At 51.1% G+C, this 23,874-nt stretch overlaps 1 protein-coding gene across 9 annotated transcripts in view; it reads right to left on the bottom strand.

Annotated features, from left to right (window-relative positions):
- CFAP65 (cilia and flagella associated protein 65) overlaps nt 1-23,185 on the bottom strand; it is a 35,792-nt gene extending 12,607 nt beyond the window's left edge. The window contains exons 1-22 of one of the 9 annotated variants that reach the window (XM_058704495.1): nt 23,069-23,169; nt 22,401-22,499; nt 22,101-22,147; nt 21,117-21,167; nt 20,588-20,759; nt 18,552-18,736; nt 14,890-14,992; nt 14,143-14,309; nt 13,767-13,966; nt 13,346-13,491; nt 12,428-12,650; nt 11,784-12,049; nt 11,113-11,313; nt 10,517-10,876; nt 8,932-9,069; nt 6,506-6,751; nt 5,703-5,927; nt 4,292-4,450; nt 3,935-4,085; nt 3,134-3,262; nt 1,390-1,603; nt 940-1,068 (exon numbers count right to left, since the gene is read on the bottom strand). In XM_058704495.1, the coding sequence (XP_058560478.1) occupies nt 940-1,068; nt 1,390-1,603; nt 3,134-3,262; nt 3,935-4,085; nt 4,292-4,450; nt 5,703-5,927; nt 6,506-6,751; nt 8,932-9,069; nt 10,517-10,876; nt 11,113-11,313; nt 11,784-12,049; nt 12,428-12,650; nt 13,346-13,491; nt 13,767-13,966; nt 14,143-14,309; nt 14,890-14,992; nt 18,552-18,736; nt 20,588-20,752 (3,407 nt within the window). In that variant the 5' untranslated portion in view covers nt 20,753-20,759; nt 21,117-21,167; nt 22,101-22,147; nt 22,401-22,499; nt 23,069-23,169. Of the gene's footprint in view, nt 1-939; nt 1,069-1,389; nt 1,604-3,133; nt 3,263-3,934; nt 4,086-4,291; nt 4,451-5,702; nt 5,928-6,505; nt 6,752-8,931; nt 9,070-10,516; nt 10,877-11,112; nt 11,314-11,783; nt 12,050-12,427; nt 12,651-13,345; nt 13,492-13,766; nt 13,967-14,142; nt 14,310-14,889; nt 14,993-18,551; nt 18,737-20,587; nt 20,760-21,116; nt 21,187-22,100; nt 22,500-23,068 lie in introns of those variants that run through there. The other 8 variants (XM_058704509.1, XR_009255198.1, XM_058704500.1 and 5 more) reach the window with 8 other exon arrangements.
- Between the last annotated feature and the right edge of the window lie 689 nt (nt 23,186-23,874).

The raw sequence follows: 23,874 nt of genomic DNA, 5'->3' as shown, positions 1-23,874 counted from the left end.
GCCACTCGAAGAGCCCAGTGAATGGCAGATCTGGAGCTCAGGCGGGCCCCGGGCCTTCCCCACCAGGCCAGCAGTCTTGCCTGCCAAGCTTCCTCAAGTCACCAGGGCCAGAAACCCTCAGCTACTCATAGTCCTGGCCCTTCTCAGACAGGAGCCACCTAGGGAGCCATCTTCCCCAGCTGCTCCCACCACAGGGAGGGGCAGCATGATCCAGAGAGTAAGGACGGCCAGTGCACCCCTGATGATGCAGACCCCACCCCAACTTTGCCCCCACACACCCCAAGACTCTGCTCAGGCAGGAAGTTTCCCGAGATCACAGAGGACCCCCCCCCCAACATATTTTCCTAGGCTGGGCCCCTGACTGTCTCTCCCAAGCCTGACCCAGATGGGTACACTTCTTTCTCACCTCTGCTTAGCCAAGAAAAGTTAGAAGTCATCAAAAGGAAGTTTACTAGGAAATCAAGACGCGTGGCAGAGACAGGGGGGAAGAACAAGAAACAGCCTTGGCATGGACACAGGATGTTTACTGGACCCAAGTTCGGGCCCCCAGTGGGAAGAAAGTCGAGCACAGCAAGGGCCAAGCTTGGCAGGCTCAGGGCCCCAGGCCGGTGCCCATGTGACCTGGAGAAGTTCAGCCTGCCCCGCGGCCAGCCTCAAGCCTTCCTGCAGCCCAGGTGTTTTGGCTCAGCCACGTCATCCTCCCAGACACTGGCTCGGCAACAGCCTGTCCCTGTCCTTCCCTACCAGAGATCTTCACTTGCCCCCATGCAGGCCTGGCCTCCCTGGACTGAGGCTCTGTCCCACCCTGGCCTCCCCATCCCATCAATGAGGGGATCCACTGTTCACAGAGATCAGGCAGCCAGGACTACCACCAACAAGAGAAGGCCTCCAACACCTGTCTCCAAAGCCCTTCAGAAGCCCCCTCCAAGCCCACCATACCAGTCCAGGGGTACTGCTCCAATGTTCTTCAGGGCCAGGAGCACCACAGAGGGCCGGGCCTCTATCGGTGCTGCTCCAAAATTGAAGTCGAGCTTCAGAGGGGTGAAGACGGTGGGGATCTGGCTTGTGCTGTGTGGAACAGAGAAACAGACTCAGAGACAGGTGGGAACAGTATAGGGCCTTCCCGGGGGGTGGGGGGTGGGCCGGTGGCTAGCTCAGCACTCCTCTTTCTGCAGGTGGGAATTGGAGAATCTGGGACTCAGGGGCAGGGGTGGGCTAGTGCTTCGGACCTTGAGCCAAGCCCTGACTTCTCCTGGCCCCTCCTGGGATGGGCAAGAATTCAGGGGGAGATGAGAGTATTCATGGGCAGGGCCTGGTGCTGGGAGTGTGGTCAGAAAGCTCCAAGAACATCCCTAGATGGGCCCTGCCCCTTCTGTCCGCCCACCTCACCTGTGCCGGGTAGGCACCTTATAGGTGAGCTCCTCGGGGGTAGGGTCGCGCTCCAAGTAACTGTTGAGCCTGTCCAGGGAGAAGAGGTGCCACAGGTGCTTCCGGGTGATGCCCTCAGCGCTGCCCATGGAGCAGACGTCCAGGATGGAGAGTAAGGGGTACACAGCCGTCAAGAAGACGTGACACAGCTCCTGCTTCTCCCCAGCCTTGTTATCTAGGCGGAAGACATGTGGGAGAGAGGAGTGGCCTCACCTCCCAGCTGCCCTGGGGCAGAGCAGAGCACACAGGCTGAGGGTGTAGGACAACCTGCCTGGGACCCTTGTCAGGAACAGCAGGTGTCTCCCAGGCTCTGGGACGTTTCCAGCCAACAGTGAAGCCTTGTCAGATACTTTCTATGTGTCAAACATTGTCTTTTTTTTTTTTTAAATGTTTATTTATCTTTGAGAGAGACAGAGCTCAAGCAGGGGAGGGGCAGAGAGAGAGGGAGACACAGAATTCGAAGCAGGTTCCAGGCTCTGACGTGGGGCTCGAACCCACGAGCCGTGAGATCATGACCTGAGCCAAAGTCGGAGGCTTCACCCACTGAGCCACCCAGGCACTCCATGTCAGGCATTGTCTTAAGTGCTCTTCATGCATCACTGTATCTAATGTGCACCGTTCATTACTGTTTTCAAACTAACTTTCACTAACAGCTTTATTGAGATATAATTTAGGGGCCCCTGGGTGGCTGAGTCGGTTAAACATCTGACTCTTGATTTTGGCTTTCTGCGCTGACCCTGTAGAGCCTGCTTGGGACTCTCTCTCTGCCCCTCCCTTGCTCATACTCTCTCTGTCTCAAAATAAATAAACTTAAAATAATTTATAAAAAAAAGAGATGTAATTTATATGCCATAAAATTAACCCTTTAAACACACACAATTCAGATTTTTCGTATATTAGAGTCGTGCAACCATTACCACTGTCCATATTAGAGCATGTTCATCACCCCAGAAAGAAACCTGGTACCAAGTAGCTGTCAGTCCCCATTCTCCCCTCCCCCCGTCCCTGGCAACCACTGATCTGCATTCTGTCTCTACAGATTTGCCTATTCTGGACATTTCATATCAATGGAATCATACAATATGTGGCTTTTTTTGTGACTGGCTTCTTTTGCTTGGCCTAATGTTTTCAAGGTTCATCGATGTGGTAACATGTATCAGTACTTTTTTTCTTTTTTTTTTTTTTTGGCCTGTGCACCATTATTATTCCCATTTTACTATGCGGAAACTGAGGCAGAGGGTGGTTAAACAATTTGCTAAAATTACACAGCTAGTGAATGCTCGGACCAGGATCCAATCCCAGGCAGTCTGGCTCGGATCTAGGCTCTTAGCCACTCTTCTGTGCTGCCCCAGACTCCTCCCAGTGGGCCCCGGAGCAAGCTGGTAACAGCTCCATTTTGTAGAGGAGGAAGCTGAGGCCCCCACGTGGTTGGGGATTTGTCTTAAGATCCCACAGTAAATAGGCACAGCTCCAAACCCTTCACACTGAGCCCTCCACGGCTCAGGCACACACAGGCACACATACACACAGACGCATGTGGTTGGCACGAGACATACATGCCATTCACCCAAAGGCACACCCTTGCACGCTAACACTCACTCTGCTTTCCCTGTCCGGAACCTCAGCACCCTTCCGCCCCAAGTCCTGCTCACACAGCCCTCCCCCTTTCCTCCCTGACCCTGATTCTGCCAGATGGCCCAGGTACCTCTGTGTGAGAGGAGGGAGTAGCTGATAATCCAGGAGTACTGGGACCGGCGGTTGGGACATGCCGACAAGCAGATGGTGTCCTGGGACCGGGGTGGCATTCTGCCCTCTGTACGGTCCATTTGCAAAGCTGCTCAGGGATGACCCAGGTGGGGTCAAGGGTAGAAGAGGCCCTCAGTGCAGGCCAGAGAGTCCCGGTCTCTCCTCTTGCTCCTTCCCAGATACCCTCTCCGGGACCAGCAGAGAACCGGCTAGAGAGCAGGCCCAGAGCTGGGAAGCGGGGAGCAGAGTCCCTCCTCCCAGACCAGACAGAGGCAACCAGTGTTCATGTCATGGGCACCTGCTAAGCACTTTGCTCCACTCAGCAGCCCTGTGAGGTAGGTGCCAACAATAGTCCCATTTTACAGATGAGGAAGCTGAGGCTCAGAGAGTGAACTGCCCAATACCACACATCGAAAGGTAGAAACACCAAGTTTTAAGCCCTGCTCTGCCTGCCCCCAAACCATGATCTGGTTAACCTTTTTTTTTTTTTTTTTTTTAATTTGAGAGAGCAAGTGCATGCATGAGAGCGAACAGGGGAGGGGCAGAAGGAGAGAGACAGAATCTTAAGCAGGTTCCCTGCTCATTGTGGAGCCTGATGTGTGTGGTGGGGGGTGCTCGATGCACAACCCTGGGATCATGACCTGAGCCAAAATCAGGAGTCAGATGCTCAACCGACTGAGCCCCCCAGGCGCCCCTAACCAGTCTTAACCAGTCTCACTGCCTGCCTCCCTTGCCCCAGTCCAAGCCCAGGCCTGAGTACCAAGTGGGCTGTCGTCCATGACCTCAGGGCTACACTGTTCCAGGAACAGGCGATAATATAGGGTGCAGTTGCCGTCGTTCAGAAGCACCAGCAACCTGGACTGCTTGCTGTTCACCAGCAGGTTCCCGAAATCCAGCTCCTTTTCCTTTGCCTGAGGGTCCGAGTCAGCCAGCCACAGCCCTGGCTTTCCCACCCCTGGCTTCAGGGAATCTCCAAGGCAGGGCAGGGCCAGAGGGCTCCCATCCCCTGCCCTCTTGGAGTCGGGCACCCCGGGGCCTTCCCCCCGCCCCCGCCACCTATGCCCTGGCCCCCAGAGCCCCAGCTCCCAGCCCCACCTGCCAGAGTTCCCCTACTCACAGAGAGCCTGCTGGTGATGCCCATGCCCACCAGCCGGAGCATGTAGTGGGTGGTAGCGGGGGGCTTGGTGTCTGGGGGCAGACCGGCTTCCCAGACCCACATCCCCACTCGGAACAGGTACTTGGTCTCCTTCAGCGGGCTGAAGGTCCACGTCACCGTCTGGGGTCAGAGAGATCATCCCTGCATGGGGCTCTCCAGAACCCCCTGCCCAGGCCCCTGGCATCTGAGAATATCAAGCTACGGTACCCCTTTCTGAGTGTTTACCCCATGTCAGGCACTTGTCACACATCATATGTTATGTTATCTCCCTCAGTCCCTCAATCCTTTATCCCCACCAGCTAAGTGGTATTATTTTAGTACCTCATTTTCTTCCTTCTTTCCTTCCTTCCTTCCTGTCTTTTCCTGTCCTTTCCTTTCCTTTCTTTCTTTTTTCTTTTTGAGAGAGAGAGACAGAAAGCACTCTGGCACATCAGGGGGGGAGGGGCAAAAGAAAAGGGAGAGGGAGGCAGGGAGAGAAAATCTCAACCATGCCCAGCTCGGAGCCTGACTCAGAGCTCATTTCTCATGATCCTGAGATCATGATCTGAGCTTAAATCAAGAGTCAGACGCTCAACTGACTGAGCCACCCAGGCGCAGGGAACTTGCTCAAGGTCACACAGCTGGTGAGAGTGCTTGGTGGGAGCTGGGGTGTGAACTCTCAAAGCTGACTCCAGGGCCTGTGTGGTCTCTCACCTCACTACTACCTGGGTTCTTCCAGACACTGTGTGTTGGTGGCCTTGGCCCAAATCTGGTCCCCCAAATGGTCTATAAGGCCCTAGACCAGGGAATGAGGCTCTGCTAGTTTGGGCCCCAGCCTGTGTCCCCCTCCAGACTGCTGCTCAGATCTCAAGGAGTACCCTTCCTCATGCCTTAATGACACCCCACCCATTTGGCCCCAAATACAGCTGCTCCAAACCACCTCCCAGCCATCTCACAGCTTTGGGGACCGTGGAGGGAGAGTGGACTTGCCCCTTGAAACTCTGGTTCAAGTTCCAGCTCTGCACCTCCTAATTTACGATCTTAGTAAATGACTTTTTCTGCTCTAAGTCTCAATTCTTCTTTGTAAAATGGGAGTTATGACAGGGGTAACTGTCACACCTACTTAGAAGGCAAGGGAGGTGATTACAGATTGAGTGGGAGGGTGCACACGGTAAGCCTGGCCCCTCACAGGCAAGAGTAACAGATGGTGGTGAAAGCAAGGATGACCTTGGATGTCCTTGGAGATGGCCCACCATAGTCCACATAGACTTCCCCCAGTGTGTTTATTAGCTGGGGGTGGGAGGAGCATGTAGATAGGAGCATGGGTCCCTCTTCCCTTGAATCCCAGCTATTTCCTTCCCTCGGGCCCCCAGCAGTGGGGCAGGGCACTCACAAGGCTCTCACTGGGCTGGATAAGTCCCCTAGCGGGGTGGACGGCCAGCATCTTCCGGTGTTGCTCGGAAACCCTCCATTCAAACTCCAGCGGCAGACGCGAGGGGTTGCGGAAGGTGAAGAGGCTGCTGGAGGAGGAGCCCACCCAGGTGGGCTTGAAGAACACGCTCTTACAGGTGTCCAGCTTCAGATGTAGGGGCTCCTCCCGGCTCTGCATGCTTACCTCCTGGGGCCGGAGGAGGGAGAGAAGAGCTCTGACCTCACCTGGCTCCCCCAAATGTTCAAGAAGCCAGGGTGGGGAGCTTTTCCCCCTTGGAGAGGGCAGCAAAAGGCCCTCCTCCAGTCTGGGCATAGACAGCTTCTGTCAAAGCCGAGTAGGCAGTGTCTGACCCAGGAGATGGCTCTTAAAAAGAATTCGGAGACCAAGAGAGGATGTGCAGACCATTCCATGGGCCAGATGGGGCCACCACCCTGACCCCTTTCCCTGGCCCCGCCCCAAACACCCTTCTACTATCTGCAGATATGAGTCTTGTATTGCCCCCCACTTATTCCTTTGGGACATCTGCACCCCTTTTCTTGTTCCAGACACCTTGAGGTGGATATGCTGGGCCCTGGGGTTAAGAGAGCTGTTCACAGATGTGGCCAAGGTGCCCTCTCCCTGCTATGGCACTTCCTGGGAGAGGAGCAGCCCCCTGACTACTTTAGGGGAGCTTTAGAGGTCAACCCAAGAATTTGGCTTTGAAAAGGGAAGCCCCAGACTGTGGCTCGCTCCTCAGGACCCAGTCCCCTAGCTTTGCCTTTTACCTTGAGATACTGGGGACAAAAATTGAACTGCAAGTAGAAAATGTGTTGCTTCCAAGCGTTGCCCTTCGGGTAAGTACAGATGAGGAAGATCTGGTGGGCTCCCGGGGCCACAAGGCCTGAACTGGGCCGCAAGGAGATGTCTGAGCTGCTTTGGGGCGCCAGGTTGAAGGTCAACAGCATGGAGCCTTTGTTGATCAAGAGCAGGCTGCGGTAGGAGGGTTCGCTGGGGGACACTGCAGGAAAGAGCTGGGGTGCGAGACAAGAGGGACCCACGCTCAGATCTACACACCCGCCTCCCTTACCCCACCAATATACACACTCAGGGAAGTCTATGTGGGCCTGTCTCCAAGGAGATCCAAGGCACCTCCACACATCCCAATCACTACCCTGGGAGCAGGGAATGGAGGGACACAGCTTGGCACCAAAAAATGCTTCTGTCCTCCAGAAACCTCTGGACAGTGAGATAGAATGGCCATAGGAAGTGGGCCCAGGAAACACAGGCTTGAGATCTCCTCAAAGTTAAGTAGGTCTTTCATTTTAGGGTGCCCTCAAATCACCTTTTTTTCCTTCATGTTTATTTACTTATTTTTGAAAGAGAGAGAATCCCAAGCCTGATGTGGGGCTCGATCCCATGAACTGTGAGATCATGACCTGAGCCAAAATCAAGAATTGGACACTCAAGTGACTGAGCCACCCAGATGCCCTCAAATCATCCTTTGGAGAACTCACTTTCAGAGATCCTGGTCCAGAAACTGGGATAAACAGCCTTTTCTTTCTTTCTTTCTTTCTTTCTTTCTTTCTTTCTTTCTTTCTTTCTTTCTTTCTTTCTTTTTTTTTTTCAATATATGAAGTTTATTGTCAAATTGGTTTCTATACAATACCCAGTGCTCATCCCAAAAGGTGCCTTCCTCAATACCCATCACCCACCCTCCCCTCCCTCCCACCCCCCATCAACCCTCAGTTTGTTCTCAGTTTTTAAGAGTCTTTTATGCTTTGGCTCTCTTCCACTCTAACCTCTTTTTTTTTTTTCCTTCCCCTCCCCCATGAGATTCTGTTAAGTTTCTCAGGATCCACATAAGAGTGAAACCATATGGTATCTGTCTTTCTCTGTATGGCTTATTTCACTTAGCATCACACTCTCCAGTTCCATCCACGTTGCTACAAAGGGCCATATTTCATTCTTTCTCATTGGCACGTAGTACTCCATTGTGTATATAAACCACAATTTCTTTATCCATTCATCAGTTGATGGACATTTAGGCTCTTTCCATAATTTGGCTATTGTTGAGAGTGCTGCTATAAACATTGGGGTACAAGTGCCCCTATGCGTCAGTACTCCTGTATCCCTTGGGTAAATTCCTAGCAGTGCTATTGCTGGGTCATAGGGTAGGTCTATTTTTAATTTTTTGAGGAACCTCCACACTTAAATAAGCTTTTATAGATGATTCTCATCTAGGTGGCTGAGGGGAACCCCACTTTGAGAAAGGGAAGGCCCCAGAAATCCTGGCTCCCAAACATCTCTTAAGCACATAGGGTGTGGCCAGCTTCAGGCTACATAAAACACAAGGCCTGAAATTGCTGGCCAGGGTGGCCCATCCAGCTGGGGCAAAAGTGCACGTATGTGAGGCAGTGCAGGGGTGACACAGGCCCAAAATCTGGTGGATGGCAGTAAAGGCCACAAACTGCTGGGATGAACTGGCCAAGGGAAAGGGACAGGGGTCAGGGAGGGGAACCTCATGCAGTCAGGGAGGGATTTGAGCTGAACCTCGGAGGTGAAGTCAGTCGGGGGACTGGAGAGCAAATGTGCAGCTGGGGAGGGGGGGCAGGATCACCCCCTAGCACAGTGCCCCAAAGCAGCACCTTTCCAACAATATGAGGTGTGAGAGGGTAGGGGAGACAGATGAAAAGGGCAACAAAGGTAAGGGAAGCTGGGAAGAGGTGTCGAAGGAACTTGGCCGTCTGGCTCCAAGGTCTGTGCTTTTAAACCATCTGTCATCTGGCTGCCCAGGTCATACAGGGCCTCCAAGAGCCCTTCAGAGAGGCCTGGGAATTATGACTCAGGAAGCTGAGGGACCAACTCTGTGACCCTCACTGGCCTGCCCAATGTCCAAGGGCAGGGGCTCATGGTGTGAGTGGCCATACCCCTAGCAGGTGCTCAGTAAACAAGCACAGACAAATGAAAGAGCTAGAGAATTTTAAACCTTAGCATGAGAGGCCCAGGGAGTATCTCAGATGGATCAGGGAGGGAACCAGTGGTCCAAGCCCCAGTCCTCCATGCCCAGAGCCCCAGGGGCTAGTGGTGGGGGAGGTTGAGATGGCCCCAGAGGGTGCTGGGATGTTTCTCAGGGCATCAGAGTGCAGAGATGGCCAAAGCAGAAGCCGAGCTCCCCTGTCCCACCTCCCACTGCTACTGGGGCCACGCTCACCTTGGGGGCGTCCAGAGAATATTGAGGGATGTGGGGCTCCAAGGCAGCAAAATAGCTATGGCCTCGTGTGCGGAGGGTCAGGCACCAGGAGGGGCACACGGTACAGTCCTCCTCGATGTTATGGTAGTTCTGGAGGACCTGCAGGGGGGCGGACCCAAGGACAAGCTCAGAATTCCTGTGTCTGACCCTGTGGGGCCCCCTAGCTCCTCCTCTGCACTGCAGGAGTCCCACATTGGGCACAGAGAGAGGGGTTCCCTGGGAAGGCAGTGCAGAGAACAACCATCCTGACAGTTCCAACTGCAGTGTGCCAGGCCCACGCTGAGCACTCAGCAAATATGCTCTTTAATAACCACAACAGCACAAGGACAAGGCTGGGGCTGGGATGTGAGAACAGCATTCATCCTGCAGGAATGTGCCTGGAGAAGTGCTGGCCAATCAAAATAGAACACGAGCCACAAATGCAAGCCGCAAACGTAATGTTACATGTTCTAGCAGCCACGTTAACAAAGTGAAACACGGGAAATTAATTTCAGGGATATGTTTTATTTACCCTAATAGATCCAAAATCTTATCATTTCAACATATAGTCAATATCTAAGTGACGCGTGAGCTACTTCACACTCTTTTCGTGCTAAGTCTTTGAAGGCCTGTCTTACGACATATGTCAGTTTGGACTAGTCACACTTCAGGTGTTCGGTAGCCACATGTGGCTGGTGGTTGCCCTATCAGACAGTGCAGGCTATAAAGCCAGCAGCCTAAAAATCTGGAGGGCTCAGCCTTGGCAAAGCCAGGTGTCCACAGCCTTATGCCTACAAAACTCTGCATTTTCCCACTGCCAAGATATTAGAATGGAGGCAATTAAAGACTAAGCTTTGGAAGTCCTTCTCAAAAGTTCGGATATGGCCCCAAATTTTTAGATGAAAAGACCAGGGCTCGGGGACATTAAAGGACTTGCCCAGGGTCACATAGCTGGTAAGGGACTCTACTTTTCTCTCGGCCCCAGCACCTGGCCTCTGGGAAAGAACAGCAGGGTGGGCAGAGCCAACAAGGAAAGGAAAAAGCAGGACCAGAGTTGAAGAGGGTGCGACCAGCATCTGGGACCAAGAGGCTGGGCTGGGCACAGCCTGTGGTCTGAGTTCCCCAGCCAAAGGAAGTTGTGCTAGAAGCTCCTCCCCCTGACACACACCTAATTACCCAGCACCCCTGACTCAGTGCCCCAGACCCTGGTTCCTCCTGCCCATGGGTCTTTGGATGGACCACCTCCTAACGAGCCCTAGGGAGATGCTCCTTGTATGCCAAATTTTCCCAAGAGGCTTGACCCCAGCTGGGTGCTCCCTCTGGAGTGAGTGGGAGACCACATATAAGTGAGACATAATCAGATGGGCTAAGAAGCCCCTTGGCCAAGGCAAGCCCATGAGCCTGGGAGAAGGCAAACCAGTAAGGACCACTATCCAGCCAAGGAGGAGCTTGGCACAGAGAGGATGGATCTCACAGCAGCACCTCCCCCTCCAACCCCACCCTGCTGTTCAGGTTCCAGGGAAGAGAGGCAGCCCTCCCCACCCCCATCTCGTCTCCCTGCACACACCTTATAGACAGCGAAGGCCTCCAGCTCCACAGCGTACAGGCAGTTAGGGTAAGGCGGATGGAAGTGCAGGCGCATGGCCATGGACTTGAGTGGGGGCACATCACAGGTGTCTGGGGTCACCCAGAAGGGGCAGTCAGACCTCCGTGTCCAGACCACTGTGATCTTGCCTTTGGTGTGGTTCATCAGGCACAGGGGGACAGGGTTGGGGTCCCCGGGCCCAGGGCAGGCACCGAAATCCACATCAGTGGGCTCTATGCTGACAGGTGGAGGGAAGATGGCTATGTCGCTGGTACCATCGAAGAAGTACTCATTCATGGGGGAGATCAGAGGATACTGTGGGGCTGACACGTTCTCCGGGGCCTGTGTGTGGAGAGACAGGTGAGCAGGGGCCCAACTGCCACTCCTTTCGCCACTGCTCCTCATCCACACGCCCCTTCCTGGAAAAGGCTACAAGGGCTCCACACAAACAATCCCCAACTACTGATGGCACCCACAGGGCTCTGGGGGCACAGGGTTTCCCAAGAGTTTCTAGAGAAGGGGGCATGAACCTGGGGAGGGTAGCCTGTCTGTGGGGAGCCCCAAAGGGTCCATCAAACCTCAGTAGGAATCAGGAGGGCCCCATTCTTATCCTGCTCCAGCTTCTTCTCCCTCAGCATGGTGCCCAGGATGTCTGGAGGGTAGAGCGTCAGGCCCCGCGCCAGGTGTGTGCGGTACCAAGCAAGGTGCTGAGGTCTCAGGATGGCTGGCTTGGTGCTGTCCGAGTGGCAGGTCCCAATCAGGTCCAGGAACAGTGGGTCCTGTGACATGTGTCTGGGTGAGGCTGGATTTCAGCCCCCACTCACCACCTTGGCCAGGAGTCAGCTGGTCAGGGCACAATTTGTATGACTTTCCCCAGGGCCCTGAGTTGGGTCCTCACTTCAAGGCTCTCTGCCCCGCACATGCTGTGAGGGGTGAATCCAGTCTCCCCTCTCTCTTCCCAGCCTATTAGCAGCAGCAGCAGCAGCAGCAGCAGCAGCAGCAGCAAAGCCTTCGGCCTGGCAGTCGTCAGGGCGAGACTGGCATACCTGCCTGGCTCCGAGTGAGCCTTCGTGTGACCCTGGCCAAGCTCTGGCTCCAAAAGCCAGGCTGAGGCCCTGGAGAGATGATCCAAGCAGAAGTTCCGGAATACAGGGCCGTGATCACCAAGCATTGTCTTCATCACTGGGCCTCAGGTTGCCTCCTCCAGCTCCCAGCAGAGCCCCTCCTCCCTCCCTCCGCCACCGCTCACCTGGTGGTGGATGAGACAGGCCACTCGCCGAGAGTAGATGGTGGGGTGAGTGGGCTGGAAGGTACAGTGCAAGGTCATGCGGGCCTTGCCCACCAGGGTCCCAAAGGCAGGTCTGATGTCGAAGACACTCTCTTGGCAGTCAATGGCAAACTGGAAGTAGGCTGTGCAGTCTGACTTGTTCTCAATCCACAGGGTCTGCTCCAAGGTCTCCCTGAGGTTGACCCAGCCGAAGTTGACACAGCAGTGCTGCAGGGACACCTCAGGGCCTGGGCATAGGAGATGGGGCTCTTGTGAGCAGGCCCTGCCACCTGTGTGGGGCTGGGGCATCAGCCTCCTGGAGGATGTCTCAGAAAGGGTCCCTCTGGTGGAAGGCAGTGCTGCCTGGAGACAGAAGGCTGGGCTGGAAAGGCCCAGAACCCCAGCAACCTGAGCTGACCTCCAAGTCACCAGGGATGACAGGGGGAACCTGATCTCCAGGTGTCCAAAACTGATTCCGCATGGAGCCCACCAGGGGGCAGCAGACACCCAGGCTGAAGGGCAAGAAGGCGTCACACCCTTAAAAGCTGGCAAAGAGCCCTGCTCTGCCCTAAAGGCTGGCTGCTCCGGTCCCCAGAGGCCGGGCAGCATTCTAGGGTTGCCAGTACCTCTACAGAAACCGACGACTTTGAGCAATGTGTGGGAGGCACAGCCAGAGGGCATGATGGACAAGTAGTCAATAGTTCTGATGTCCAAGGTCTCGGGGTGAAAGAACACCGACACGAATTTCTTCTCTCCCGGAGGCACAATGCCATTGGTAGTGGGGCAGGAGAAGGTGTGATCTTTGGCCAGCATGTCTGGGGCCACTTCGATCCTGAAGGGGGCGCTCACCTGTGGGGCCAGGCGGGGGCAGGAAGGGTGAGGTCACAGAGTGAGGCAGTTGTCCTTGCCGAGGTGCCCAGCTGAGGGGGTGAGGGCAGTTGAAGTCCAGCCTATGCCCCTCTTGTCAGTTTGAGCATGAAGCCACCTCCATCAGGAGGAAGGAGGAGACCAAGCTGTGTGCCCTGCACCGGGACTGCCTGGGGACACTCTTTTCTTTCCCAAAGGTATCATAAAGGCTGGCTGTGGTCCTGGGGTTAGGACAATCTTAGGGCTGCTCTTAGAGTTGCTCTGGGGGTGGTCAAGGGATACTCCAGCCCAACCCCCAGCTGAGAAGGGAGGAGGACACCAGCTGACACCTGTTGACACATGTGTGTATCAACAGACGTGGTTCACGCGAGGCTTGGGGCCAAAGGTATGGACAGGAAGAGGGCATTTTGTAAAGGGGGTGGGTTTTAGGAGCAGCCAGCCCTGTGGTCTGCCCCCTCCTTATACACAGGACATTCCCTCCCCCCCTTATACACAGGACACCCCCTCCATCCCCTTATACATGGGATGCCCCTCCCCCCTTATACAAAGGATGTTCCCTCTCCCCCTTATACAAGGACACCCTCTCCAGCCCCTTATACACGGGACACCCCCTCCAGTCCCTTATACACGGGATGCCCCCTCCTCCCCCTTATACACAGGACGCCTACCACGCGTACCATGGAAGGGTTATAGAGCTTGATCTGTCTCTCAGCAGTGCAGCCCACAGCAACAGAGCCGAAGTGCAACACTTTCTGGAAACCTTCAGCATCCCGGTCCTCTGGTCGCTTCTGCTTTATGCTCACCAGCAGCTGGGCACATTTGGCTGGGACGGAGATGAGACAGTCTTGGGAAGAAATCCACCTGGGGCCTCTGTGGCCCCACCTGAACAGCCCCTCGAAGAAGGTAGGTGTGCCCAGGGAAACATTGGTCTGCCACACCAAGGAAGGCAAAGCAAAGACAGAGCCTGCAGGGCTGGGGGAGAGTGGGAAACTGGTGGAGGACAGGCCGGCAGGGGAGGCGGAGGGGGCACACTGAGGCTTTGAGACCCGTGACGGGCAGCAGGTGGGCTCTGGAGACAGGTGGGAAGTCGGACCTCACCCACGCCCTGCAGCTGGATGCTTCTTTTCTGCTTGCTGCCTTCTCCATACCAGCATGTGGCCTGAACTTCATAGATGGTGGCCATAAGGGGATGAAAGGTCACCTTGATGCAAGAGGCCTGGCCTGGCTCCAGCAGCCCCGTGGTGGGCAGTATCTGGAACGGGCTGGGGAACTCCCAGGTGAAGAAGGTGGGCAAGTCCCTGGAGGGGGTGTAGATCAGGGTCACTGAGCTCATTCTGTCTGCTGCCCCTACTTCAGAAAGGTGGTGATGCTGGGCCCCACCGTCTCTCCCCCTCCCCCTTCCCCCATCAGCTCCCTGGGACCCTCCTCACAGCACTCACTCTCCCTGTCTCGGAGCCTCAGCCGCTCCCCTTACCCCACATTTTCCAGGCACAACCAGGCCTCAGTCATGTCCCCCACGGCACACGTGGGCAACTGCAGGGATCGTGGGCAGGTCAGACTGTGGCAAGGCAGGGTGGCCCTCAGGTCCACACAGAACATCCCCTCTGCTTTCTCAAACCATAGCTGGTCCACATACTCCTTCTGCAGGTGGGGCGGGAGGAGGTGGGGGGAGCAGGCAGTCACTGATCGGTGGTACCTACATGGTATTCAGGGACCACACATCCCGCCCCAGCTCTTGGCCATGCCCCCAACACGGTCACTGAGGGGTGAGCTGGGCCATGACCCTCGCTTTTTGTCTTGAAGGAAAGCCGGTTGCCTGTCCTTCAACACTGCCCTAGTCTCAGAGATATGGGGCCTCTTTGGTGAGGAACAAAGTATTTGGGGGAGTGTTTTGGGCTAAGGAATCTAGGGCTTTCTTGTGGCTAATACAGTAGCACAAATTTTAGCCCCCAACATCCAACTGGGAACCCCCCTCAGTTTAGCGAGTTTATAGTCTGAGCCTCTCCAGGGCTTCACTAGCTGGAGTTTTTGCTATAGCTGGCAGGATGTGTGTGTGTGTGTGTGTGTGTGTGTGTGTGTGTGTGTGTATGCGCACATGCACGCACACACGCACAGGTGCAAGGGGGGCGGGGTGCTCCTTGCTGCTCTGCCCTGCTCCCTCTTCCAAGGTCATCGTGCCTGTGTCCCTCCCTGCCTGTGCCCTCCAAGTGGCAAACCTTACCTCCTCCAGAGGCCGAAAAATAATGGGGAGCGTGAAGGTTATGCCCGGGCTCAGCAAGATGGGCTGGGGGATGACTGTGAAGAAGAACTTGGTCTTGGGGGACCTGCAGGAGAGAGCCAGGGCTTAAGCACTTCGGGATCAGGGCCCAGAAAACAAGAAAAATCCATGAGCACCGAGCTGGGGGAAACCAAGGCTGAGAACAGACCTATCAGGATGCCTTTCAAACAGACCTAGGCAAGGCCGGAGAGTTCCAGTGTGGGGCAAAACCACAGACATTGCAAACTTCAAAACTATTCATAGGAAGATGATACTGCCAATAACTCTATACCAATAAATGTTAAAGTTTAGAGCCAATAAGCCCATTTCTAGGGAAGTATAAATTACCAAAACTGACTCAAGAATTAGACAATAAATTTTATGGCCACCCTACCTAAAATCATCAAAACCAGTGAATAAGTAGCAAAAAATCTTCCCACAGAGAAAACACTAGGCTGGATGGCTTCACAGCAAGTCCTACCAAACATCTGATTAAAAAAAATCCCAGCCTTTGGGACGCTTGGGTGACTCAGTAGGTTGAATGTCCGACTTTGGCTCAGGTCATATCTCACGGTTCATGGGTTCGAGCTCCGTGTTGGGCTCTGTGCTGACAGCTCAGAGCCTTGAGCCTGCTTTGAATTCTGTGCCTCCCTCTCTCTCTGCCCCTCTCCTGCTCATGCTCTGTCTGTCCCTCTCTTGAAAATAAATAAACATCAAAAAATTTAAAAAAATGGGGCGCCTGGGTGGCTCAGTCGGTTGAGTGTCCGACTTCGGCTCAGGTCACGATCTCGCGGTCCGTGAGTTCGAGCCCCGCGTCAGGCTCTGGGCTGATGGCTCAGAGCCTGGAGCCTGCTTCCGATTCTGTGTCTCCCTCTCTCTCTGCCCTTCCCCCGTTCATGCTCTGTCTCTCTCTGCTCAAAAATAAATAAATGTTAAAAAAAAAATTTTTTTAAATTTAAAAAAATAATCCCAGCCTTATCTTCCCAGTAATATGAAATGTGGCAACACACTCCCCTACATAGTCTATGAATCTGACTTGATGTAACTTTGGTATGTTGGTAACTTTATTACCCAAACCTGGCAAAGGCAAGAGAAGAATGGAAAATTACAGGCCTATCCAAAAACAAAAGGAGAGAACCAAATTTAGCAACGTTTAGAAAGAATACTCAAGTATGACAAAGGTGAGCTTACACCAGGAACACACAGTTGGTTTAACAGAGAAAATCAATTAATGTAACCCACCAGGTTAACAAATTAAGAGAGAAAAAATAAAAAGATAATTTCAATAAAGGAAAATAATAGACAGCCTTCAAGGTGTTATGAGAGAAACTCTTAGCAACTTAGGAATAGAAGGGAACGCCCTTAACCTGATGAAATCTTAAAAAATAAAAAACAAAAACCAAAACAAAACAAAAAACTACAGGAAACATCCAAACAAATAGTGACACACTGGAATTTTTCACTTTGAGATCACAAACGAAACAAGGATGAACATCAGTGGTGGAAGAGATCATCAGGGAAAGTGTGAACTTTTCACTAAATGGCTTGGAGATACTTGGCCATTTGTTTGAGGGAAAGTGTTATCGTACAACCATTCACAAAAATTAATTCTGTATAGCTAAAAGGCAAATGTGAAAGGCAAAGCTATAGTCTTTAGAAGATACTATAGAAGACTGTCTTCATGACCTACGTAGGTGGAGAGAAGGACTTCTTAAGCAAGATACAAAAAAAGCACAAACCATAAAAGAAAAAGATTGATTCTTTTGATTCCTTTGAAATGAAGTAATTCTATTCTTTGAATGACATGGTAAAGAGGAAAAGACAAGTCACAAGGTGGGAAAAGATATCTATAACACCTGACAAAGGATTGGTAGCCACCATAAGAACTTAAAAAAAAAAGGGGGGGGGTCGCCTGGGTGGCTCAGTTGGTTAAGCGTTCGACTTTGGCTCAGTTCATGATCTCATAGTCCAAGAGTTCGAGCCCCGCGTCAGGCTCTGTGCTGACAGCTCAGAGCCTGGAGCCTGCTTCAGATTCTATGTCTCCCTCTCTCTCTGCCCCTCTCCTGCTCATGCTCTGTCTCTCTCTGTCTCAAAAATAAATAAAAAAACATTTTAAAAAACATTAAAAAAAAACAAAAAGAGGTGCCTGGCTGGCTCAGTCCATAGAGCATGTGACTCTTGATCTCAGGGTTGCAAGTTCGAGCTCCACACTGGGGGTGGAGTTTACCTAAAAAAAAAAAAAGGCAATCTGATAGAAAAATAGGCGCAGACTTTGACAGGAATTCCAAAAATGAAATGGTTGATAGCATATGAAAGACACTCAGCTGTATCAGTAAGCTGGAACATGCAAATTAGAACGACAAAAAATTACTGTTTTTAGCAAAACTTTTAAACTCTGGCAATAACAATTGTTGGTAAGAAAAGTGGAGGAATGGGAATTCATGCATGGTTGGCATGGATATAAATAGAAATATATTTTGGAGAATAGTTTGGCTTATCTATAAAAGCAAACATGTACATGTCCTAGATCACAGCAATTCTACTTCTGTGTATCTACCCTAGAAAAAACTCTTGCAAGTGAAGATCTATACATGAATGTTGACAACAGTCTCAAACCAAAAACAACCCAAACATCCCTCAACAGAAGAACGGATGAGGGCATCTGGGCGGCTCAGTCAGTTGAGCATCCAACTTCGGCTCAGGTCATGATCTCACAGTTTGTGGGTTCCAGCCCCAAATCGGGCTCTGTGCTGACAGCTCAGAGCCTGGAGCCTGCTTCAGATTCTACGTGTGTCTCTCTCTGTCCCTTTCCTGGTCACACGCTCTCTCTCTCAAAAATAAATAAATAAACATTAAAAAAAAAATACAACCCAGGGGCACCTGGGTGGCTCAGTTGGTTGAGCATCCAACTTCAGCTCAGGTTATGGTCTCGCGGTTCATGAGTTCGACCCCCACGTCAGGCTCTATGCTAACAAACAGCTCAGAGCCTGGAGGCTGCTTCAGATTCTGTCTCCCTCTCTCTCTCTCCCCCTCCCCTGCTCATGCTCTGTCTCTCTCTCTCTCTCAAAAATAAATGAAGGTTTGAAAAAAATTTTTTTAAAAAAACAGAAGAATGGATGAATATACTACAATATAGGGATATTATCCTGCAGTGAAAAAGATGAACTATAGTTGCATGCACATGAGTCTTAAAAACATAACAAAACAAAAATAAAAGACATATATAAAAGACAGATATATACCCTATTATTCCACTTATGTCAAGTTCATAAGAAGGCAAAATTAAATGATATAATTTAGGGATGGAAATGTAGGTGGTAAATCCATTTGAGAAAAGCAAGAAAATCATTATCACTAAGTCCAAGCATGGTCACCTTTATGGGTAGGGAAGGTGTTCCAGTACGGATGTGACACGACATGGGAGGTGAGCTTCAGACACATTACTCTTATTGATTTGGTCCCATGGGTTCCCCTTTCAATAATTATTCAAACTGTGCATGTTTTATATACCCTTTTCTAATTTTATATGATAGTTTTAAAGGTTTTTTTTTTTTTTTTTCAAAAGAGCGACTGTTTGAGGGGCTTGAGGACTCAGGGGCTGGGTCTCTGATCCCTCATTCTGATACCTGTACTTCATCTTCTGGATTTTCAAGGATAGATTTTTCAGAGTCAGGTTCTTGGTGACCTCCTTCCCCAGTGCCCAGCCTTTCCATTGCAGCTCCTCAGCCACCTCGATGCCCCAGATGACCCTCTTCTTCACTTTGTCTTGCTTCTTTGGGAAGCATATTTGGGTGCCCGTGAAGCTGGCAGGCTGTGCAGTTGGCAGGGAAAAGGGGGAGAAAAAGGATGCGTTAACCAGGTAAGATTCAAATACCCAGAGAACAGATAAAGATTTCCCATCTCTGGAAAGTGAGGACTTACACCACTGCTGGCTCTTGGGGGATGGTCTGGAGACAGAAGGTGAGGGGCAGGCAGGCCTTGGAGTGAGGTATTACCATTTCTGAAATCACTACAATGCTTTTTCAACTAGATTCTCTGTGACCCTGCCCCTGAAGCCTTCCCTGGACCGTTCCATCCAGCACTGAGCGATCTTGGCTGGTCTGTTCTGTTCCTCCATGCACCCAAAGATACCACGCCCTTCGGGTACTGCCTTTTCCTTTCCTTCCTTCCCATCCTGCCCTTTCACTATGGAAGCCTCTCCTAGCTGGGGTGGTCTATCCCAGGCACTTTTTGAGACCACAAGGATACGCCACCACTCCCTCTTCCTGTCCCTCAACTGGCTGATGGAGCAGGGGAATGAGTAAATTTGCCTGAAACAAGCCCTCACCCCCCACCCTGATGTGGGGGCCACTCTCAAGCACAGCTCCTGATGATGCTAGAGGTGCAGTGTGCCAACACTTCCCATCTATAATGGAAAATCCTTCATGACCTGATCCCTAGGAGGGTGGAGGAGGATGCAGGGGGAAAGGCAAGGAGAAGGGAAGATGAACCAGTATCTCTTCCTACCCCAGCCATGGCTATGAACACTCCACTCATGGCCATTTTATTTTATGTTTGGCCAAGCATTGCTTCTATGTTGTTACTTAAGGTAGAGATATATTCATCCATTTGACAAATATTTATTGACGACATATTATGTGCCAGACACTATGCTAGGTGCCAAGACAAGAGCGAACAAGACGGATACATCTCTTCTCTGTTGGAGCTTACACTCTCGGTTTAAGTAGGTACGGAGAGTGTCACATGGCCAATATAGTATTTCCTTTCCTGGTTCGCCCACAGGGGAAAGGTGACATGGGTGGGCAAGGGCAATTTATTATAAATATTGGTTGGTGCATGAGTCAGGGTCAGGAAAACAGAAGCCACTTTGGGTGTTTGAAACAAGGAATTTAATGCACAGCCAAGGCATAGTGAAGTCACTCAAAAGCTGGCAGCATCAGGAAGTCGCTGCCACACTAGGTTAGGGGAGGTGGTGGGCTTCTCAGAGCCCTGAGGCTTGTCTGGTGGGGGCTGGAGTCATGGGGAAGTGCAGCTTCTGATGGAAATACTGTCGGAAAAGTAGAGATGGAGGGAAAGAAATACCCTGGCTTCTCCCTTCCTCCCCATTTCCAATCTCCTGCCCACACAGAGCAGAGTGGGGAAGGGCAGTGAGTGAATTTGGGGCAAATAGGCCCAGAATGGCACAGGTGGAGGGGTGAGGTGACTCCCAGTCCTCGGGAAGGCAAATGCAAGCACCATCTCACCAAAGGAGGCATGAGAATCCACACATAACACAGACACACGCTGCACCAAACACACTCCTACCCCATAGGCACCCTGTGGGACAACTGCCCCCTACCCCTGCCATGTCACACAGAGACAGTCCTGAGAGCTGCAAAAAGTCAGCCACATCCACATATTGGCCAAACACTTGGTCCTAGGGATCAGGACCAGAAGAACTGTCTGAGGGAAGAGAAAACCGCTGGCTACTCTCTCAGCTCTGATGGGTACCTCCCTAGAGTTCTTCACACACACACTCCCATTCCCCACAGCCGCCACTCCAGTCGGCTTGGTGCCCAATCTATGCAGGAGAGTCAGGTCCTTGCAGATTCCTACCCCCCTGCCCTGCCACCTCTTCCCGGCCCTGCTGCCCCTGCCCCGCCCACCCAGAACATGTCCTCACGTGGGCACTGGTGTTGCTGCTACTGCAGGCACTCAGGGCTGCGCTGCTGCCAGTGATGGTGGGGATGGCCATGGTGCTGGTACTCAGGCAGGACCCGGAGTTCAGGGTGTAGTCACCACTGTCCCTGGTCCTCGTCAGGGGGCTTGGGGCTGCCTGGATGAGCATCACACACCTGGAACACAAGTCCAAGGGGAGCACTCTGGCTAAACCAGGAGTTCTTGCCAATTTGGAGTTAGGAAAAGACCACAGGGGAGACAGGAGGGACATCAAAAAGAGGCTGATGGAGTAGACTTGCCGTGGCCATCATTATCATGAAGAAGGGCCGGCTTGCCGGCTTTGGAACCAAGGTATGAGTGACACCATGAGGAATGAGCCTGAACACAAGATCCAGCGCTTTGCCCAGGAGCCTAGAAATTCATCATGCAGGAAAGGGACTTGGGGATGAGGCCCGTGCAGCTCTGCCTGCCATGGCCACACTTGGCATTTCTCAGTCAGTCCCCAGTGAGTGTGACTAAAGCATTCGCATTACCTTTATCTGGATTTTGCTCTCTGCTTGTTGCTTCTGAACGTGACTTGCCTCCTGTGAGGAGGGGCAAAGAAGAGGTAAATGAGACTGGATGGTTCTTGGTCTTTGGGGTTTCCTCCATCAGTATGCAACCTGTAGTCCAAGTTTAAAGTAAGCATTCACTGAAATAATCACTCAATCCAAGGATAAGTGAATCAACCTCTAGAGCAGAGGGATCCCTGGATAGACTGCAGCTGGAAATTATATGCAAATATATGTGAGTGTTATATGCAAATCATATGCAAAATGTCATGTATCTGGAGAAGTGCTCTTTTCCAGGGAGAGAATCCACAGCTTTCACGGAATACTCAGAGGGTGTTTGACCCTGCTCTAGGAGACACATATGGAGCCTAAACTCCAAATCCCCTCTTCCTTTAGCAGACCTCCTTCAGCATACACACCCAGGTGTGGCTCCCATATTGGACAGCATCAATTTAATATCTTTTTGAGCATATATATATTTTTTTTCAGACTCCACAGTGTCCTTCCCCACTTCTTTGAATAACAATCTCAAAAATGGTAACAACTTCTACTGACATTCACTGAGAACTTATGTGCCAAGCAGTGTTGTAAGGCCTTCTCATGAATTTTAATCTTTACGTCATTTATGAGTAAATGTAAACTGTCTTTTATTTGGCCTAAAATTACTTCTTTTCAAGGTGGGGGTTCAACTCCTTATTATAACATATTACACTTTAGTAAACAATGTTATGGTCACCCTTTAGACATTTATACAATTTCATCAGACACTCTCCATACTCTCCCCACCACCATCCAAAGCAAAAGATTCTGTTGACTCAGTTTTTCCTAACCAGCAACACCTCCAAACCTCTGCAGGAGAATATCTCATTCTCTCACTCACTCACTCATTCATTCATTCACTCACAAAACATTTACTGAGTGCCTGTTATGTACCAGTGCTAGGCAATGGACAGGCAAGACCCTTACCTTCAATTGTAAGGAGGACGGTTCAGGTGGAATCAAAGAAATGCAAGCTGGGGAGACAGGGAGGAGAGTCCCATTACTTTTATGCTACTGGATGGCTTTGTAGTCCTGACAGACTCATTAATGTCTGTGACCTCAGGGGATTCTATAGATAGTCACTGCCTTGGGGCTCTGAAAAAAGTCTCTAATCATCACATATAGAAGAAATTAGAGACAATGGGGTAGAAATCTGGTCCAGATCAGGTCTTAGGGCTTAGGGAAGTGAACGCTGATCTTGAAGCAAGGAGAGCTGGGTTCCAGCACCTGCTCAGGTTTGTTGAGATGGGCAAGTTTCTCAATCTCCTTGAGTCTCAGTCGTCTCACCTAATGGGGATTATCTTATTTCATAAAGTTGATGTGAACCTGGAATGAAATAGGGAATTTGAAAAAGCCCTAGACAAACCGATGTTACAATCATAATTACAGTCGTAATTAACAATCATAACTTCCATACTAGCTTGAGCTACTCTTTCAAAAGACACACATCTGCAATCATTGTGAAGACACGGGCCAAGGTAGGGGTTGTTTTTAAATCCAATTTTTGAAACTTGAGGACTTAAAAACTATATATACATAAACTACATACATACATATACATATATATATATGTATATATATATGTATATGTATGTATGTGTATATATATATATATATATATATATATATAATCTCAGCTTCCTTTATCTGCTTCATTTCCAACCTAAACAATCTTAATATGATCAGTGGGAAAAGTGGTGGGTCGTCGTGTAGTGTGGAGTGGGAAAGAAATTGGTAAAATGAAGTGATCAAAATACTTAAAGCTGTTCCTCCTTTCTCTAAGAGATCCCAGGCTGATCTCGCCTCAGTCTCGGTCCCACAGGGGGTCTCTAAGGGACATGGAGGGGACCCCTGGCCACAACTTCCCAAAGGAGGCGGCCTTCCAGGACAGATACCTTCTTTGGCCGCTCGCGCTGTTCCCCTAGTCCCGGGACCAACTCTCAGAACTCACTCCGCCTCCATGTTGTCGTCTCCCTAGATACAGGACGCTCAAGGCACAGCGTTTCTTGGTATCCCAGGACAACGACGGCAAGCCGAATGAGTCAAGGCTCAAAGAAGGCGAAAGCGCAGTCCAATTTTAATGTTTACCTTATTTTTTATTCTCTGACTTTCCCTGCATAGTAGTCACCGCTCTTCTACCAATCGCAGCATGTAATGTATAGTCTCCAATTGTCGTGACATCCCTGCAATCCTGATTTAGTCGACGACCAAATTCATAGGAGGTAACTCCATTGGCTCCTCCCTGGAGTAGGAGCAATTCCAGTTCTTTCCGGACGCGCGATGGTGACATAGGGTCAGAATCTCAACCGGAACTTCAGTCTGTGATTGCGATTATTAACTTAAAACACCCCGTAGTTATTTCTCATTTGTCTATTGCTTTACAACTGGATTCTTCTTGCCAGTGGGAGAGAATGTGTCCTATCCATTTCCTGCCGGTTTTTCCTCCTCCCAAGCACCAAGCTAACTCTTTTCTAGGGGTCTGGAAGTTAATGTATGAAGAAAGCATTGTTGTACTAAAGTGATTTTTGGAAGCCCATTTGTTGGTTTGTCTGCATTTGCTTTGGGGAAAGTGTCTGTTAAATAACAAAAAGCCAAGGGAGTAAACTTTATTATTTTTTTTTAATTTTTAAAATGTTTATTTATTTTTGAGAGAGACAGAGACAGAGCTCCAGAGGCAGAGGGGCAGAGAGAGAAGGAGACA

The sequence above is a fragment of the Neofelis nebulosa genome, chromosome 2, assembly GCF_028018385.1.
Source record: "Neofelis nebulosa isolate mNeoNeb1 chromosome 2, mNeoNeb1.pri, whole genome shotgun sequence".
In the NCBI taxonomy this organism is placed as follows: Eukaryota; Metazoa; Chordata; class Mammalia; order Carnivora; family Felidae; genus Neofelis; species Neofelis nebulosa.
The sequence above is the reverse complement of the archived record's forward strand: the minus strand, read 5'-3'. Positions and strand labels throughout refer to the sequence as shown.